The 17526-nt window shown below is 41.6% G+C and overlaps 1 protein-coding gene across 1 annotated transcript; it reads left to right on the forward strand.

The window, feature by feature from the left end:
- The first annotated feature begins 231 nt into the window (after positions 1–231).
- LOC138602088 (transcription factor TFIIIB component B'' homolog) lies at positions 232–16310 on the forward strand. The gene is made up of 29 exons (XM_069673479.1): positions 232–318; positions 1905–2107; positions 2198–2831; positions 2961–3064; positions 3215–3280; positions 4972–5157; positions 5319–5452; positions 5545–5639; positions 5752–5806; positions 6580–6714; positions 6849–7076; positions 7266–7323; positions 7417–7606; positions 7694–7803; positions 7933–8314; positions 8504–8623; positions 9031–9067; positions 9157–9270; positions 9359–12608; positions 12732–12883; positions 12967–13142; positions 13248–13311; positions 13404–13557; positions 14042–14174; positions 14264–14297; positions 14394–14486; positions 14626–14887; positions 14978–15281; positions 15371–16310. Exons 2-29 carry the CDS (start codon positions 1911–1913, stop codon positions 15479–15481), a joined length of 7578 nt encoding a protein of 2525 aa, XP_069529580.1. The 5' UTR covers positions 232–318; positions 1905–1910; the 3' UTR covers positions 15482–16310.
- The last annotated feature ends 1216 nt before the right edge of the window (positions 16311–17526 follow it).

Consider the following 17526-nt stretch of genomic DNA (forward strand, 5'->3'; position numbering starts at 1 on the left):
CTTTACTTACATATAACATCTAAATACTTCTTCCATGAGTATTACAGAAAATATGTTGATAGCCTTCAAACAATTTCAACGTCATACCAAGATAGTTTGAGAACAAAAGATCAATCTTGCCTGTAAACGTCAAGATCTTACCTCATTCACGTCTCTCTCCGATCGGACAACATTTCCCATAATGCTTTTCACTCGAGAAAATATCGCGTAAAGAAAAACATGGCGGATTAGTGTGTGTGCATGGGGCTCCGCTACTCGCCACTCGTCGTCGATAAATGAACGTTTTTTCCTCGCAGCAAAGGACTTATAATTGAACAGGTACGTTGTAAGAAGGTAAAGAAGACATGTTGACTTAATGAAAATGAGAAATGTGGCCATTTCTGCTTCACACGATTAACGACTGGGCGGTCCGAGTGAGGAACCCTCACATACTCAAAGTGTTGTCATTCGAGTTTTAACCCAGCTTTGTGCACTTTGAGACTTCTTTTGTGCATTTTATATTTTATATGTTTTGCATTAATTTGTATAAGGTTCGTTATCTTATAACAGCTCTGGTCCTTGTGTCTTTAACGTAACGGCCACACTTAACGGCTTCTCAGCTGTCAACGTTCCACCCTGTCAGTTCAACGAATTGCTGAGGTTTGCACAACAGTGAGTTATATAAAAGCGTATTCTTGTATCGTGTTGCTTTAACGTTTCTATGTCGCTGTACTTTATACTAAGATGTTACTATATACTATGTTCTACGATATACTAGGACTTAGAGATGAATAACCGTTTGTGAAAGCTGTTTCTCTGCCCTGCTACACCAGTCATACAGCTGGTGTTTTACTGTTGCTAAATTAAGCTAGGTTTTCACAACAGTAAAATAAAACGGAGCAGTACATTTATTAGTACATCACAATTAATGGTAACATGGTCAAGTTTTGAAAATAAGTTAAGAAATTTAGTATTTTACTGTGCTGTAGATCTTGATGGCATATGGCATGTATTTCTTATGTAAAGGAACTAAGTGTCAAATGTAGTGGATAAAAAATGACTACATTTCCCTTTGAACTGTAATGGAGTAGAGGTAAGTGTACCATAGAATGGAAACCACGTATTAAATGCAATACTTTCAAATAGATTATATTGCATCCTAGTAACACTCCACTACTGACAAAAGAGTTTTAATTTCTAGGGATGCGATATCCGATATGCCGATATTTTCCAACCGTTTTTGCCAATTGCCAATTTCGATACCGATATATTAGGCACATGTTTTTTTTCCAACTAATTGCAAAGAACATGAAGTCTCCCCTGTAGTGGAATTGATATCATGCCTCCTCTTATTGTTCTGATTATGACCGATGCTGAGCAACCATCGCAAATAGCAACCTTGCTGTCGGTTTCGGAAGCTTTGAAAAACTGCCATACCGCAGACATCTTGCTAGCAGACACCCTTCTTCACGCTTGACTCAAGAGGTGTGGTGCACATTAACTCCCACCAAGTTAATGTTGTGTCGAGCTTTTTTGGTGAGTCATTGATCATTTATGTGTATTAAAGCGTTGTTTTATCGGCGGAAAATATCGGAAGAAAAATGACATATCTGCCTATGCCGATTTGTCATTTTCAAGCCATAATCTGCAGATACCATTACTTTGCAGATAGTATCGTGCATCCCTAGTTAAATACAGTAGTAAATAGATCATATTGCATCCTAGTAGTAACACTTTACTACTGACAAAAGAGTTGCAATTTCCTGAAGTTTCTATAAATGGCAACCACAAAAATCTGTGCACATTAAGAGCAGAAGTCAGGATTTGAAATAATAATTTGTAATCTTAATATTTACATTTCTGCTGGTAGTCTGGTTTTACTGTTCAGATGTTAAGGCAGCTTTTGACTTCCTGTGTGTTTTCAGGTCAAAATGTTTCGTCGGTCAAGATTTAGTATTCGGCCCAACGTCGGTACGGCAGGGAGAGCAGCAGCAACATCTCAGGAAGCCCCTTCAGCAAGTCAGGAGGCCGGTGAGGCCCCCAAAGATGCCGCCGAGAGCAGCACTGCTACTGCTGTGACTGATAACAAGTCTGTTGTGACTCCATCAGAAAAACCTGGACCCCAAGGGTGAGTAACAAACAATGTGTTATTATTGTTTTAGAAGCCATGACTGCTGCTTTATATATTTATGAAACAAAAAAATCTTATACTGTTTAGTGATGGAAATGATCAGACTGTGGAAGGTTCCAGCTCCTCTGCAGCAGTGCAGAGAAGGAAGCGGTTTTCTATCAAGCCAAAAGTGGCCCCAGGCCGCGTCTCCACCCTTTCTCGGACGCCCAAGTCTCCTGCCAAGGCCGCCTCTGAAACGTCTGTGGCAGCACCTGTCTCAACAACATCCAGCACAACCGGGACCACAGCTTCCCCACGAGGACTCCAGTCCCCAAGGCGAAGGAGGCTTTCAGAGGACAGCAAGCAGCCCAATGTGCAGCCCAAACCCACAATCATTTCCTCCGACATTTCAGAACCTTCAGCTGTGCCTCCAGCTGTGGATCTACAAGAAAAAACCCATCTTCCTGCAGGCAGTGGCAAAGAATTAGAAAGCACTTCAGACAATCCAGTTAAAGAAGTTCCTTCCAGACTACCAGATAAAGTCCCCCTTTCTTTACCTGACAAAGAAGCTATTGAGCTATCAGAGAAAGCAAAGACTCTGGTATCATCCAAGAACGGGCTGGCACTGTCACCGCCAGCGTTCTCCTTAAGTCGACTCCTGAATGATCCGTCAGATCTGCAGAGGATCGCAAAAGCCCGAAAGCTCAGAGAGTTACTCAAACAGGAGATGCACAAAGAAAAGGTCAGCTCAGATTCTTCCGTAGATGCGCTTCTACTCGTTTTGTCATCTTTAAGTTACATTTTTCTTTGTTATATATACTGTTAGATATAATTCATTACATTAAAAGAGTGCTATGATTTGATGTTGCAGAAAAGCAAGAAAGCTAAAGCACGTGTAAAGGAATTTACTCTTGATCCAGCCAAAATGACCATGAGGGACCTCATCCGATATCTGCCGGAGTCTAACCCCATGACGTAAGTGTCCTCTGCACGAGTTAAGCTTACGTAACATTTGACCTGTGCTTACAGATATGATGCTTTCTATTGATTATCCTGGAATTTATTTGACAAGAAGTTTGTCTGTGGTTCTTTGTCTTATGTGATCTCAATTTGTAATTTTTCCAGATCTACTTTAGAAGAATCCGTTCAGGAGAATGAGACTGTGGTCCCACCTTCTCCGGCAAGAGAAGCGTAAGTTCATCCGCTCAGCTTTGTCGAATCTCTTTCCTTTATGGTTTTATTGATGTTAAACATAGTGGGGAACAAAATTATACAGTATTGCTTTCTTTAAAACTCTCCCTATTAGTTTTCATACGTCACTATTGTAAAGTATTTGATCTTTTGTCATTGTTCAAGGCAAAGGCACTTTACATGACAGAAAGAACAGAAGCAACAATAGCAAAGACATTAAGAACATATACAATGAAAAAAAACAAAGTACAAGACTTACAGTTAAATAAAATATGTATATAAAGCTAAGAGAAAGTTAAAAAGATATAATAAGAGCATAAAAGCAGATTTGAATAGGTGGGTTTCAAGTGAGGTTTTAAAGGACGGGACTGAGGGAGAGTTTCTGAGGTGTTGGGGGAGAGAGTTCCAGAGGGAGGGGGCAGCAATGGAAAAGGCTCTGTCCCCCCAGGTTTGGGTGAGAGGGGTGAGGAGGTTGGCATCAGTAGATCTCAGGTTGCGGGTTAGAGTGTATTGGAGAAGGAGGTCAGTGAGGTAGGAGGGGGCAAGATTGTGAAGGGCCTTGTAGGTGTTAAGTAGGATTTTGAACTGGATTCTGAATTGGATGGGAAGCCAGTGGAGGTGTTGTAGGACAGGAGTGATGTGGTCTCTGGTGCGGAGGATGTGCCATAAAGAATGCTATTGCAATAGTCCAGTCGTGAGGTGATGAAGGCGTGAATGAGAAGGTGAGGGAGGGGCGAAGACGGGCAGTGTTTTTCAGATGGAAGAAGGCAGTTTTGCCGATGTAGTTGACGTGATGTTCAAAGGAGAGAGATTGATCCAAGATGAAACCAAGGTTGCGGATGTGGGTGGAAGCAGGAACAGTGATACTTTATTGTTCCAGAGGGAAATGTAGGCATCCAGTAGCTTACAAGACATATGAAATCACACATCTGTCCACCCATCCCCCTTCCCGCGCTCAAGCCCTAAATACAGTATTATAGGGCGCTGGTTTAGCTCGGTGGTTAAATTGCACGTCCCATGTACAGAGGCTGCAGTCCTTGATGTGGCGGCCCCGGGTTTGCCTCTCTCTTCCCCTGTTTCCCACACTATCCACTGTCCTCTCTCTTCATAAGGGTGTAAAAAGCCAAAAAAAGAAAAGAAATACAGCATTATGTTTTGTTAAAAAGAAAAACAAAAAAGAAAAGACCCACAAAAGAACATGCTTGTTCGTTTATCACTGAAAACACAGTGTCGATGGGTGATTGTCTTCCTGGTTCAGTTGATTTTAATTGGAAAGACTCCCTGATGAAAGTCAAATATGTTTTGAAAATAGTCCCACAGTTTAGTGAACAAATCGTAGTATGTAGACATGCTTTCTTCAAAACAAATACCTTTGGAAAAGTACTATTAAAACTATTATAAAGTTTTAACTTGACATTATATTGACAGTATATTCACAGCCACAGTCATTTAAGAGTTGGCAGTTAATCTGACCTGCATGTCTTTGGAATGTGGGAGGAAACCTGCGTGTCATGGATCTTACATTTTTAGACGTCTTACTGCTTATCACCGTTTATCATACCAAATATTTGAGTCTGAGTACGCTGTGCATGTTTTCAATCAAAATGTCTAACATGTCTCACAGTTTCTATGTGGAAGCCGGGCTTGTATTGCCTTTTCTGTGCTTGATGTTTGCATTGTAAACTCTGCAGGTCACCAGAGAGAGCGCCGGAACCTGAAGTCCCCACTAAAATTGCAAGCCCGCGGGCGGAGGAAGAGGAGCAGCAGGAGCAGGAGGATGAGGAGGCAAATGAAGAGCAGGACGACCAGGACGACTCACTCATGGTTCCTCAGGTCAAAGTAGCAGAGGATGGCACTCTGATCATCGATGAGGAGAGGTAAATCAACTTCTGTAGGTTAGATAATGCATCTCATGTTTTATTTACTTTTTTTTCTAGATGGGATTTTTTCCCCTCCTAATATAATTAGCGCTATATTTTTGTTATATTGGACTATTGGAGTTTTTGGCTTAATCATATCCTCTCAATCTGTGTCTCAGCTTGACAGTGGAAGTCCAGCGAGCCAAAGGGCCAAACCTAGTAAAGGATCGAGACCCCATCTTTGAGCGTGGCTCCACTACGACGTACTCGAGCTTCAGGAAAGGGACCTATTCCAAACCCTGGTCCAGTGAAGGTTAAACTGACATTTCTAATAGTTACGTGACACATTTTTCTCTGATGTCGTCTTCATGTTGATTTTATGAAATGTGTAATGTTTTCCATCAGAGGCCGACATGTTCTTCCTGGCAATCAGCATGGTGGGGACAGACTTCTCCATGATTTGTCAGCTGTTTCCTCACAGAGCTCGATCAGAGATAAAGGTCAGTGACAACTACAGATATACGTATATTTATAGAACATGTCATGGAGAATCAAGTCACTGCTTTAATGATGAAAAAATAAAATATTAACTGTATTTATTTAACATTTCAGAATAAATTCAAGAAAGAAGAGCGAGAGAATGCCTGGAGGATCGACAAAGCTTTTCGTAAGTATTCAGAGGGAACGCATGTTTAGCTGGTTGAATATAACATTGATTTATTAAAAAGTAACTGCACATTTTAACATGTTTTTTGAGCTGTAATCTAAATTATATTGCTGTACTGTGATGTAACGCATCAATGCTGCTGTTAATATTGACAATTCTTACCAAATTTATAAAAATCTACTTTTCATTGGTTAGAAATTGCTCAAACACGCCATCTACAGTTTCAAATCAGCCCTGGACCTTGCCAGCCGATGGTGACATGGAGGAAATTTATAAAAAAAATAATGTAAACGCCTGTCAATGTGGGCGGTACTAGCCCCCAGGCTCGCTCTTTGAGAGGGAGTCTGTGAAACCGTGCTAGTACATTGTACATTAGCCTTCTAGCTAACGTTGCGTTACCACTCAGAGACTGCGCCCATTCTATCTTGAGAGTCAGAAATAACTGTAACAGTGCATGCGCACTTGCATTGCCTCGGCTCTGAAAGCTCCGGCTTCAGGCATTAGTGGGGCTGGAGCCGATGGCTCGAGCTGATAGGGCTCGGGACCACCACGGTCCTCAACCACACTTAAGTGCTCTTCAGGGGACTCTTTTCTCTGGCCAGGGGAGGGGACGTCACTGAGCTGCCGGACACACCCATCCTCCCAGCTTCCTGCCCACTTTGAGCATGTTTCAAAATTGTGCACTGGGTGGAGTTATGGTCCAACCTGTGGGTGCAGTTACCCTTTAAGTTACAGTTGTATATATGATGTATCATTTCCTGTTTGTTTTGAAGGAGAGAGGCGCAAACTGGACATCGAGTATTTCTCGAAGCTGCTAGAGAAGATTCTAGAAGTTCAGAAAAACAGGAAGAAGCTCAAGTCACTCGCTAACAAGAACTCCCCCAAGAAACAAAAGAGAAAGACAAAGAGTAACTATCTCTCCATGCCTTTAATCATGATCTGAGTTGTGTACTGCTGTTTTATGACCTAAATATTATTATGGCGTGCAACTTTTCTCCCTGCTCTTTCCCCAATTTTAACCACCATTGTGTGTCCCTTACAGGCCAAAAAGCTTCAAAGAAGCTGAGTGATGTGGATGAAGACGACGAGGAAGAGGAGGATGAAATGCCTGACTTGGAGGGGGAAGGAGAAAAGGAAAATGAGGACCTCTGTAATGAAGGAGGAGAGCCTGTTTCTAAGCCCAAGAAGAAACGCAAAAGAAAGAGTGACGCCTCGACGGAGGAACCAAATGAGAAGAAAAACAAAAAGGGTGAAAAAAGCAATGAACAAGGTACGTGTGCACAAACAGCTGACATCTTGTTCTGCCTGGTTTAACCAAATTATATTAAGAATGGACGCTTGTTGTCCTTGGGCAAGAAACATTTACAAGCCTATGAGTTCCTTTATCGCAGTTATACTAGTTTATCAAGGTTTGTTTGGCCCCCTTTATCATAGTTTCATTTCATAATTTAATTCTCAGATGAGGCATACACACCCGAAGACGCTGAGGCAGCACTTCCCGAGGACTGCACAAACTTGTAATGAAATTTTAAAACCGTTCTTTTAAATAAAATGTTTTTGTAATCACTGTCAGCTGGAATTAAATTCCAATCTTTTGTCCTATTATACAGGTCTGAAAACACTGAGGACGTGAACTCAGCCAAGGACACCACAATAAAGCCAGCTAAACTCTCACGAGGCAGAGCACCTAAGCCACTTCTGCCTTTGGGTAAGAAGTGGGCTAAAAAGCCTCCAAAGGCTGGAGATGCTGAGCCAGATAAAGGGGAAGAGAGTGCGAATGATGGTGCCTCGAAGGAACAGGTTATTATTTCAGCTGAAGTTAAGAGTGTTTAAATCTCTACACATTATTACGTTACCTTACTGAGACTTACTTGCTACCTTTTTTAGGTAAATAAAGATGCATCGCCTTTAAAGCCAGCCAACAAGAAGAGTTCAGCCGATGATACCATTTCCTCTGAAGAAGAGGATGCCTGTGTTCAACCTCAGAGACCTACCAGGTACAATATTTCATCTTTTCATGACTCAAATTTTTACATTGCATCCAAAAACATTCCGTATTCCTAAAGCAAAAACTTAAGCTATGTAAGGATATGAGTTGTTGATCTGTGTGTGATTTTGTTTTGAAGGTATGGTAGAGTACCCAAACCCACCATGCTGTTGAATTACCCAGCCAAAGAGGATCCACACACTTCTGCATCTGAAACCACTCCTGCCTCACCATCCACTGCTTCTGCTGCCAGGCCTAAACCCAAACCCACTGCCAAGAGGGGAAGATCATCAAAGCCACAATCGACCCAAGAGTCCAAAAAACCCAAACTGGTCACCCTCAGGGCCTCTCAGCCGGACTATAGTGACGAGGAGAATGAAAAGCAGTGGGATGAAAAAGAGGTTGAGGAGGAGCTGCACGCTGCATGTGGCTCCAGTGACAGCATTGCCCAGGCGTTTGTGCCTGCCAGCTTGCGCTCCCCACAGCCAATGATTTCTGAAGTGGAAGAGACCATGGAGGAGGTATGAGATAGTATTTATCATCACGTCTTGCAAAGATACTTACCATCCATTTATTTTATTTTTACATAATTCCTAAATTAAGCATTTTGTTGAAAGTTATTTATGTGTGCATGTTTTTGTTTTGTCGTGCATGGTTTTACATTCCATAATTCAAACCCTCCACTCTGACTCCCCTCATCCTCCACGTAGCTTGATATCTTGGCCAGTATGCCTGTGTTGGACATCTCTCAAGATGTTCTGTGTCCTGAAACCTCTTTTGAGCGGGCACATGAGACAGAACCCTGTGAACATCAATTGGACCTGCTGGTTGTAAGTGTTCCATGCCTAAAATGAGCTACCAGTGGAATCAAATAATTTCCCCCAGTTACTCTTTTAATTTAATTTTAATAACATTTTTTAAGATATAATCTTGGCGATCAGATTTCATCTACAAAAGGGCAATTATTTTTTTGCATACTTTAAATGAATTAAAGCAAGAAATTTGAGTTTGAATATTTGGTCATGTGGTTTCCATATTTAGCCGAGATGGAAGAATTCTTAACATTTTTTTGTTTCCTGATGTAATCAAATAAAAATTATTTAAAGGAAACTGACAAAGAAGTGTAACTGGGGCTACTTTAATACACGTGTTCCATATACATCTCATCTTTTCACAACTCGTGGCTTATATGGAAAGTGCTTCATGTAACGTGACCAATGTATTTGTTCAATTGCAGGATGTTATAGACTTCCTTTCTGCAGAACACACAGAAGGTATGTTAAAGAGATATTCTCACTGTCTCCGGTGGAGAACATATTTATATTTATATTTACATGGTCTCAATGAATTATTTTCATTATAGTATCTGAGGACCAGAGCTACAACGAGGCTGCTCAAACTCTGTTGACCATCGGAAATCTGGCTCACCTCTCTCAGTCAGCTCAGAACCAAGAAGCCATACAAGATGACATAACGGGTGGGAGACACATAAGCATCAAGTTTGCATTGCAATTGGATGTCACTTGTTTTAAATGAAATAAAAATGCAATTATGTTCAATTGCAGGGACAACATCAGCCAGTGTTGATGAAGCTAGTCAATACCTGGAAGAAGAGATTGCATCAAAGCCTGCAGCGCAAGAAGAAAGCAATGCTACTCCTTTTTTGTCTGCAACTTCTGGTCAAGCATTTACAGAAACCTCAGAAACAGTTACTACCGTGGAGCAACAAAACACCACAACAGACAATGATGACACGCCCAGTATTATAACCAGCAATCAGGGGACTGATTCAGATATGGATCCTATCCCTAAATTGGACACAGGTACAGGAAGCTCAAATAAAGATTCTACACCAACTAGGAAGGGAAGGTTATCCAAGGTGAAACCAAAGCCTAATCTAGGCCAAGCCTCAAGGACTGCTAAGTCAAAATTCAAACCAGAGACATCAGCAGCAAGGACTGAAGAAGAGAGCGGCATAGTTGTTCCTAACCTCTCTGAAGCCACTGAGACACACTCAATTGCAGAAGAAACCCCTACAATAGTAGTAAGTAGTCATGACATCCTATCTGGTAGTCAGGAGAGGTACGTTGCAGCATCAGATCAGAGTGCCTCAGAAAACCAGATCAACCTCACCCCTGACACCCAGTCTGAGTCCATTTCTGAGCAGGTCTCCAGAGACTCAAGGTCCGCAGCTGTAATACCAGATTCTCATGTTGGGACATCCAAGAGTAGCACAAATAATCTGGTTCCATCTGACACAGTAGTTACAGAATTGCAGATTGAACACGGCACAAACATAAACACAGCTCCAGTCCAAGAGAGCAGCAAGCATCAAGCTTTAAGTGTTACACCTGTAGAAGACTTGCATGACAGTCAGAAACAGGAGATTGAAGATGCTTCCACTCCCCTGACCAGGAAGAGTCGATTCCAGAAAGTAAAACCCAAACCCAACCTAGCACAGACATCAAGAACTGTACGTTCTAAGTCTCAAAGCGCCAAAGAAACTGAAGAGAAAGACTCCAAACCAACTTCAACCCAGACAATTAATGAAAAAACAACAGTCGAGGTTGAAGAAGAACCAGCTTTCACCCCTTCTCTTACAAATCAAAGCACTGGTCCTGCTCCTGATTCAGAACCATCATTGTGTTTAGGCTCTACTCTTACACCCACAGAGGAACTGCCTAAAACTGAGGAGAATAAGACAAATGCTGGAGTTGTTGGTGGTCAAGAGGAATCTGTTGCAGCAACATCAGTTCAGAGTGAACAAGAAAAGCAGAACTTCTCTGAAGCCCAGGTTGAACCCAGTAGGGAACATGCCACTAGAGACTCAAGGTCAACACCTGAGTCCACAGATGAAAAACAGCCAGCTTGTGTTGGGACAGCTGAGAGTAGTTGTGGTAACCTGACTGACTCTGTTGTCATTGAATACCAGGGTAAACCAGGGTCAAACATGGACTCAGCTCCTGTCCAAGAGAGTACAGACCACCCTGCTCCATGTGTTATGGATGTAGATGTTTTACCTGACAGTCAGAAACAAGAGAGTGAAGATACATCCACTCCCTTAACAAGGAAGAGTCGATTTCAGAAGGTTAAGCCTAAACCCAACCTAACACAGACATCAAGAAGTGTACGATCTAAACCCCAAGCCACCAAAGACACTGCAGAGAAAGACTCCAAACCAACTCCAATGCCCAAAGGCAATGAAAAAACACAAGCAGAGGTTTCAGCAGAAACAACTTGCATCACCTCTCCTGAAAAACCAAGTCAAAGCACAGGTCCTGCTGCAGATTCGATACCACCATTGGATTTAGGCTCTACTCTTACAACCATAGAGGAATTGCCCACATCTGAGGAGAATAAGACAAGTGATGGAGTTGTTGGTGGCCAAGAGGAACCTGTTGCAGCAATATCAGTTCAGAGTGAACCAGAAAAGCAGAACTTCTCTGAAGCCCAGCTTGAACCCAGTAGGGAACAGGCCATCAAAGACACAAAACCAAAATCTCAGCCCACAGATGAAAAATTGGGTTCTTGTGTTGGGACAACTCAAAGTACGTGTCATAACCTGCGGACAAATGACTCAGAAGTCACAGAATCACATGTTGAACAAGCATTAAGTATGGATGCAGTTTGTGTCCAAGAGAGCAGCGACCATCCTGCTCCATGTGTTACACATAAAGATGAGCTACCTGTCAATCAGAAACAAGACAGTGAAGATGCATCTACGAGCCAGACCAGAAGGAGTCGATTCCAGAAAGTCAAGCCAAAACCCAACCTTGCACAGACATCAAGAACTGTACGTTCTAAACCTCAAGCCACCAAAGACACTGTAGAGAAAGACTCCAAGCCAACTCCAAATCCCAAAGGCAATGAAAACACAGAAGCAGAGATTTCAACAGAACCAACTTGCACAAACTCTACTGAAAAACCAAGTCAAAGCACTGGTTTAGCTTCAGATCAGATACCACCATCGGATTTAGGCTCTACTCTTACACCCCAAGAAGAACTTCCTATAAAGAAAAACACAGATCTTGGAGGTCTTGTTGGTGGTACCACCCCTCCTGAAAAACCAAGCCTAAATACAAGTACTGGCATTGCTACAGTTTCACAACCATCATTGGAATTAAACTCTAATCAAAAACCCACAGAGGAATTATCTTTAACCGAGGAGAAAATGGCAGATGTTGGAGTCGACTCAAGTTCAGAGGGCTCACAACAAAACCTACCACAAAGAAGGCAACGCTTTGCGAAGGTCAAACCCAAGCCCAATATAGGATCCTCCACTAGAACTAGACAAGCAACACAACTCCAGTCAAATGAGATCAGTAAACCACTCAGTCCAACAAAGTTAGGATCCTTGGAGTCAGAGAAGTCATCAGATAGCAAGGTTGGGTCCTGTGATGGTAGTGTCATAGCAACATCCTGGGTTGCTGAGAATCGATCTGTGTTGACAGACTCAGTTCTTGAAAGTAAGAGCACTGAGAAAGCCACAGTTGAAGAGGAATCTATAAGGGATAAAACGTCAAACAATGACAAAGTGGAGGCTGGACCTGCTCCACATCGGGATTGTAAACAGGATAAGTCGATTATAGCCACAAAGACAATAACCCAACCAACAGATGATCCAACTGCAATTAAAGATGTCCAGTCTTCAAAAGATGGTTTAAACGAGTCAGAAGTTACATCTCTACACCCTGCAAACACAGAGGTTGCACAGGATTCAAAAGTTGCCTCTCAGCTGCCACAGTCTATGAAGCATTCTGAAAGTCAAGATGCAGTCCAACAATGTTCTGAAAATAATCAAACAGCTGCCAAAAGGTAAGACGTGACTTCCTAGACCATTTAAATAAGTCGCCTCTTTAACAGCCATATGGTTTAAAGAAATTATCAAAGATTTATTGGTTAGACATTCTTTTAACAGAGTTTGTTTTTCATTTCAAGCACTCATGATGAGCCACCGGACTCTTCCATGTCCTTAAGACAAGCTCCTCAGAGTAGAAGAGGCCGGTTAGTGAAACCCAGACCCAACCTGGGACGCAGCCGCCAACCTCCGCAACCCCAACAAGCCGAGCACACAAAACAAGCAGAAACAGGTTTGACTCCTACATAATTTGAGTTCCCTTGCCTCCACAAGTATTCATCTTTGTTGATCACTAATGGCTCCTCCTTTACACAGATTCCAATGATCGTTCAGGAAGTGTGGATGCATCGGTTTCTCACAAACCTACATCTGAACTCCGACCTGACATTCAGGAGCCAGTAGAAGCAGTTCTTGAACAACATAGTTCCCCTCCAATTGTTGCTGGATCCTCTTTGAGCTGTGTGACACAAGTACCTGACAATTCTACTCAGGTAAGATATTATTAAATATATGATTGTTTTGATGTTGTTAAAGGGGAATTTGAGTCACGCCTAAAGTGCTGTGGGGATTTATCCACAAATGTGTCTTCTCTTCAGGATGCATCTACGTCAAGTACAGGAGGGACCCAGAGTAATCCAAGTCTCACACTGTTCCCAGACAGTAAGTCAGAGATCAGCTTCTGATTACATGTGTTGATTTTAAACTGCGCATTACTTTTGGCTTTAAATTCTCTCCCTCACTCTCTCCCTCAGTGCTGTCGGGGCAGGTGCCTTCAGATCCAGATGAACCATTCTTTATCCTCTCTCTGACCGAGATCCCAGTCTGCTCATCAGGGCAGGCGCTGGACAGTGCCTCCGAGCCCCTCCCTTATCTTCCTGTAACAGATGCATCGGTACAGCAACAGAGGTTAGTGCTTGGTTTTTATCAGCTGATCGTCCTGTTCATTAATGCTTGGATCTGTTTTTGGCGGGTCTGTATGTGACTGAGTGAGTGAGTGAGTGAGTGAGTGAGTGAGTGAGTGAGTGAGTGAGTGAGTGAGTGAGTGAGTGAGTGAGTGGGTGATGGTACTTTCACAGCCGTAGAGAGAGAGAGTTGCGATATCGCAGTGGCAGATCATGGAGCATATTGGACCTCCACTGACGCGACTTTCTGTCCATACGGCTCTAGATACTTTATTCGGGGAGTAGGCGGGGCTGCTCCTCCGCTGCTCATCCGCAGCGCTCACATGCTTTCAAACGCGTTGTCATCAGCCTCATCAGGACAGTCCTTGTAACACATTGCCCACAAAAGCGTACATTGACCTGATACGGTCAGCCACATACTAGGTTTTGACCTAGTCTTGTTTTTTCTTTGTTCGGTGTCTGATTCTGCATTTCTCGTTACCCCTCAGCAGTGTTCCTGAAGAGCATTCAGCAGCAGCCGGAGATCTCTCTAATGTCACTGCGCCTGTGTCCACGGAGGAGAGTGCAGAGACAGGCCTTATCAGTGTAAAACATACTGGACCTGACCCAGCTGCACAAACAGTAAGTGAGGTTGCAAGGACACACTTGTTGCTGCCATGTGATAAAATGTCTGTTTTTGTCACACATTTTCTTTTTCTCACCCACACCAGAGTTCGATCAGGGATAATCCAGTGGAACCACAAGGTAGAGTGATTCATTATTCTGTCATTTATTTAAAGTAATGATTAATTATTGCATATTAGAAGTAATCAATATGATTTTTATTTACTCATGGAACAGAGATTCCTGCAGTCCAGCCATCCACAATACCTGAGACTGTGGAGAGTAGTGAGGAGACTGAAAAGCAGAGAGCAACGGGCACTGGAAGAAGAGGTATGCGGTAGATGATCAATTCAGCGTTAATCAGACTAAATAGGAACTAATTTTCACTTTGTGTTACTTGTGTGAGTTTATTTGCGCAATGAAAATGTGGCTAATCTTTTTCATCATGTACGCTTTTTCTCTTAACCAGCCAAGCGGCAGGTTGAGCCCAAAACATCAAGGAAGAAACAAGCCAGCAAGACGGTCGCTGCCAAGGAAGAAGAGTCGATCCCCATCGAGACAAACACCACCCAGGAGTCGGAGCTGCCTGGGCTTTCTGTGCAGCTAAGAGAAGTCGGAGAGGTTGTCACTGAGCAACAGAAAAAAGGTGGCCGCCATAAAAACATTGCAAAAGACCCCGAAGACAGCAGCTCAGGAGCACAACCTACACAGACAAGAGGGACTCGAAATAGGTGAGGGAAAAGTGTAAAAATGTATTTGTTGGAATCTGATTTCCCTGGTTGTAATGTTAATGTTTATTTGTTATTTCCACCACCTGACAGAAAACCCAAAGGCCTCCTCTCTGAAACAAGCAACACTGCCCCTTCAAAAGATGACCCACCTGTAAAAGCAGCGTCCAAGGGTCAGAAGGTCAAAGCTCCACGTGCAGTAAGAAAACAATCTACCCCAGAACCTGTAGCCTCTACATCATATGTAGCCCCTCCAACACCCAGTCCGACACAGACCTCAGGAGAAAAACACTCAACACCCTCCACCACGTTTCGAACACCACTGAGCCCCGAACGGACTTCTGACTCGCCACTATGCTCAGAGCAACCTCTTAGCTCTTCTCAGTCTTCAGTTGAGGTAAGGAGGGTTCAAGGGGAACGGGGATTTGTGTTACTTCAGTCGAGAGTTTAATGCAGCTGATTATTCTTTGTTCTTTTTCTTTTTAGATGTTTTCTTCCCAGCAAAGTCTTGATTTGGACGGCAGCTCGATAGAGGAGGCCACAAGTGTGTCTCAGTACTTCTTAAGTGACATTTTTACAGATGTTGAAGAGGGATGAAAGCCATACAGAGGTGGGGTGAGAGGAGGTACCTGCCAGGGGGGCTTGCCTTGTTGTGTTTTATCTGTTTTATTTATAACTTAAAGTTGTTTTTGTTGTTTTTTGCTGTCGTGTTACGATGTGAAACAAAATTTACTATATTCATTTTTACTTTCACAAGCACTTTGAATACGTACAGTAGTTAAAATATTCTGAAATTCCTTTTCTAATTGGCCATTATTGAAAATAATAAGTAATAAATAGTTAACGTTAATTACATAAAACATGGTTAATCACTAGTTTGACTCAAAGTTGGCAGCTTTTTCCCAATATTTCATTCTGTATTATGCCTCAGAGTGACTCCATACTTTGTTTATTAACTCCCTGTGAAATGTAAATATTGTACAAATGGCAAACTAGTTTTTGATGCTTTTTTTTTTCATATATTTTCTGTTTTTACACCAACAAAGACATTAGTCTCAGGAAGAAGAACAGATTACTTGACATCATGTACAGTTGTATGTTTAAATGTATTTTTGTGCTAATTATAAAACATCTGTTATAATTTCTAACTATTTTTATTTAAAAATGTCTTAAAATTGGCAACAATTGTGTTTCACTACTTTCCGTTTAAGGACCATTTTCTGCAAACTCATGTCAGCCAAGTCATTTCGTTTCATTGTGTAAAGCTCAGATTAGCTTTAGGAGGTTTTGTACAGTTGTGCAGCGTTCAGATTTATTATGTTTGATACTTGAAACAACAGCAGATCACTTGTTATCCACTTAAGATGTTTAATTTGTTCATCACAGTAAAAAGCTGGAATTATGTAAGATATGAATAAAATGTATTCTTCCACCACACCTGATTTGATCCATCATTAATGCAGACAGTACAACATGTGCATATTTTTTTATTCATCTAGCCCCACTTTGAGCCTCTGTATACTATCTTACTACCATTCCATCTTTACATAAGTTATTACCAATGATATATAAAGAAGAATGTTGAAAAAAACACACACAACTTTAGCTTTTCCATAATCCTTGAATACTTCCCTAACCCCCTGAATGAAAAATATTCCTTCCACTCCATGACTGAAAACCACTTTTGAGACAGTTTCCATGTTGTAAATGTTTTTCTTATCCAAGTAGAATTTTCATGACATTTAAGAGACTGGTTAAAGCTACAAATGATCTTCTTACTGCTGAGATCTCAGTGTGACATTTGACACAAGTGCCTGTCACATCCTGTTAACAGAGTCTGGAAGAATTAATGGGCATTAAAGGAACAGCATTAAGCTGGTTCAAATCCTATTTATGAGAGCTATCTCAGTTTGTGCACGTTTACCTTGATTCCCCTGTGCACCCCAAAGTTAGTCACGGGGTTCCACAAGGTTCGATGCTCGGACCGCTTCGGTTCACCTTAAATATGCTTCTTCTAGGTGACATTTTTAGAAAATGCTCCATTAAGTCAAATTTATATTATATTATATTTTTATATATTTTATATTTATATTATACCCAATTTCGAAGCCAGATGAAACCAATTAGCAAACAGTAACTAAACTTTTGCGGGGGTTAGGTGCCATATAAAAAATAATTTGATTAATTAATCGGTTTTCATACAAACAATGTATCGTCACTTTTTTTTTCTGTCAAACTAATGGTATGATGTTATTTTCATACCGATTGTAGCCTTCAGCCATTATGGATGTTGTGCAATTTCGGACTCTGATGCATATTTTTGACATAAAATGATGTCAATGCTGTTTTCTAATAAAGCCTATACTGAAATATGTGCACAATAATTTAATCCAATTATTCATTTACATTACCAAAAGTGCTGACCTCATTGTGACATCTGACTCAGTCACCAAAAGGAAACATAATGATAAAATCTTCGAAAATCTTTGTTTGTTGCAGATCTGCAATTTGCAATGTGTTCATCATAATTAGTCACCCACCTTTACCTACTTAATAATGGAATTGATTAGAAGTACCTTTAATATATTTTTTGTTGCTTATTACTGCGAAACATATCTCTTTTTGTTGAGTTGAAAGTTTAT

The sequence above is a fragment of the Semicossyphus pulcher genome, unplaced genomic scaffold (genome assembly GCF_022749685.1).
Source record: "Semicossyphus pulcher isolate SPU_LCO1_2020_fin unplaced genomic scaffold, fSemPul1.0.p SCAF_22, whole genome shotgun sequence".
Classification (NCBI taxonomy): Eukaryota; Metazoa; Chordata; class Actinopteri; order Labriformes; family Labridae; genus Semicossyphus; species Semicossyphus pulcher.

Bases quoted from the DNA above. Each gene is read 5' to 3' on its own strand.
- LOC138602088 (XM_069673479.1), top strand. From the start codon at position 1,911: ATGTTTCGTCGGTCAAGATTTAGTATTCGGCCCAACGTCGGTACGGCA. The intron at 7,607-7,693 runs GTTATTATTTCA...TACCTTTTTTAG, and splicing joins ATGGTGCCTCGAAGGAACAG to GTAAATAAAGATGCATCGCC. The intron at 13,143-13,247 runs GTAAGATATTAT...TCTTCTCTTCAG, and splicing joins TACCTGACAATTCTACTCAG to GATGCATCTACGTCAAGTAC.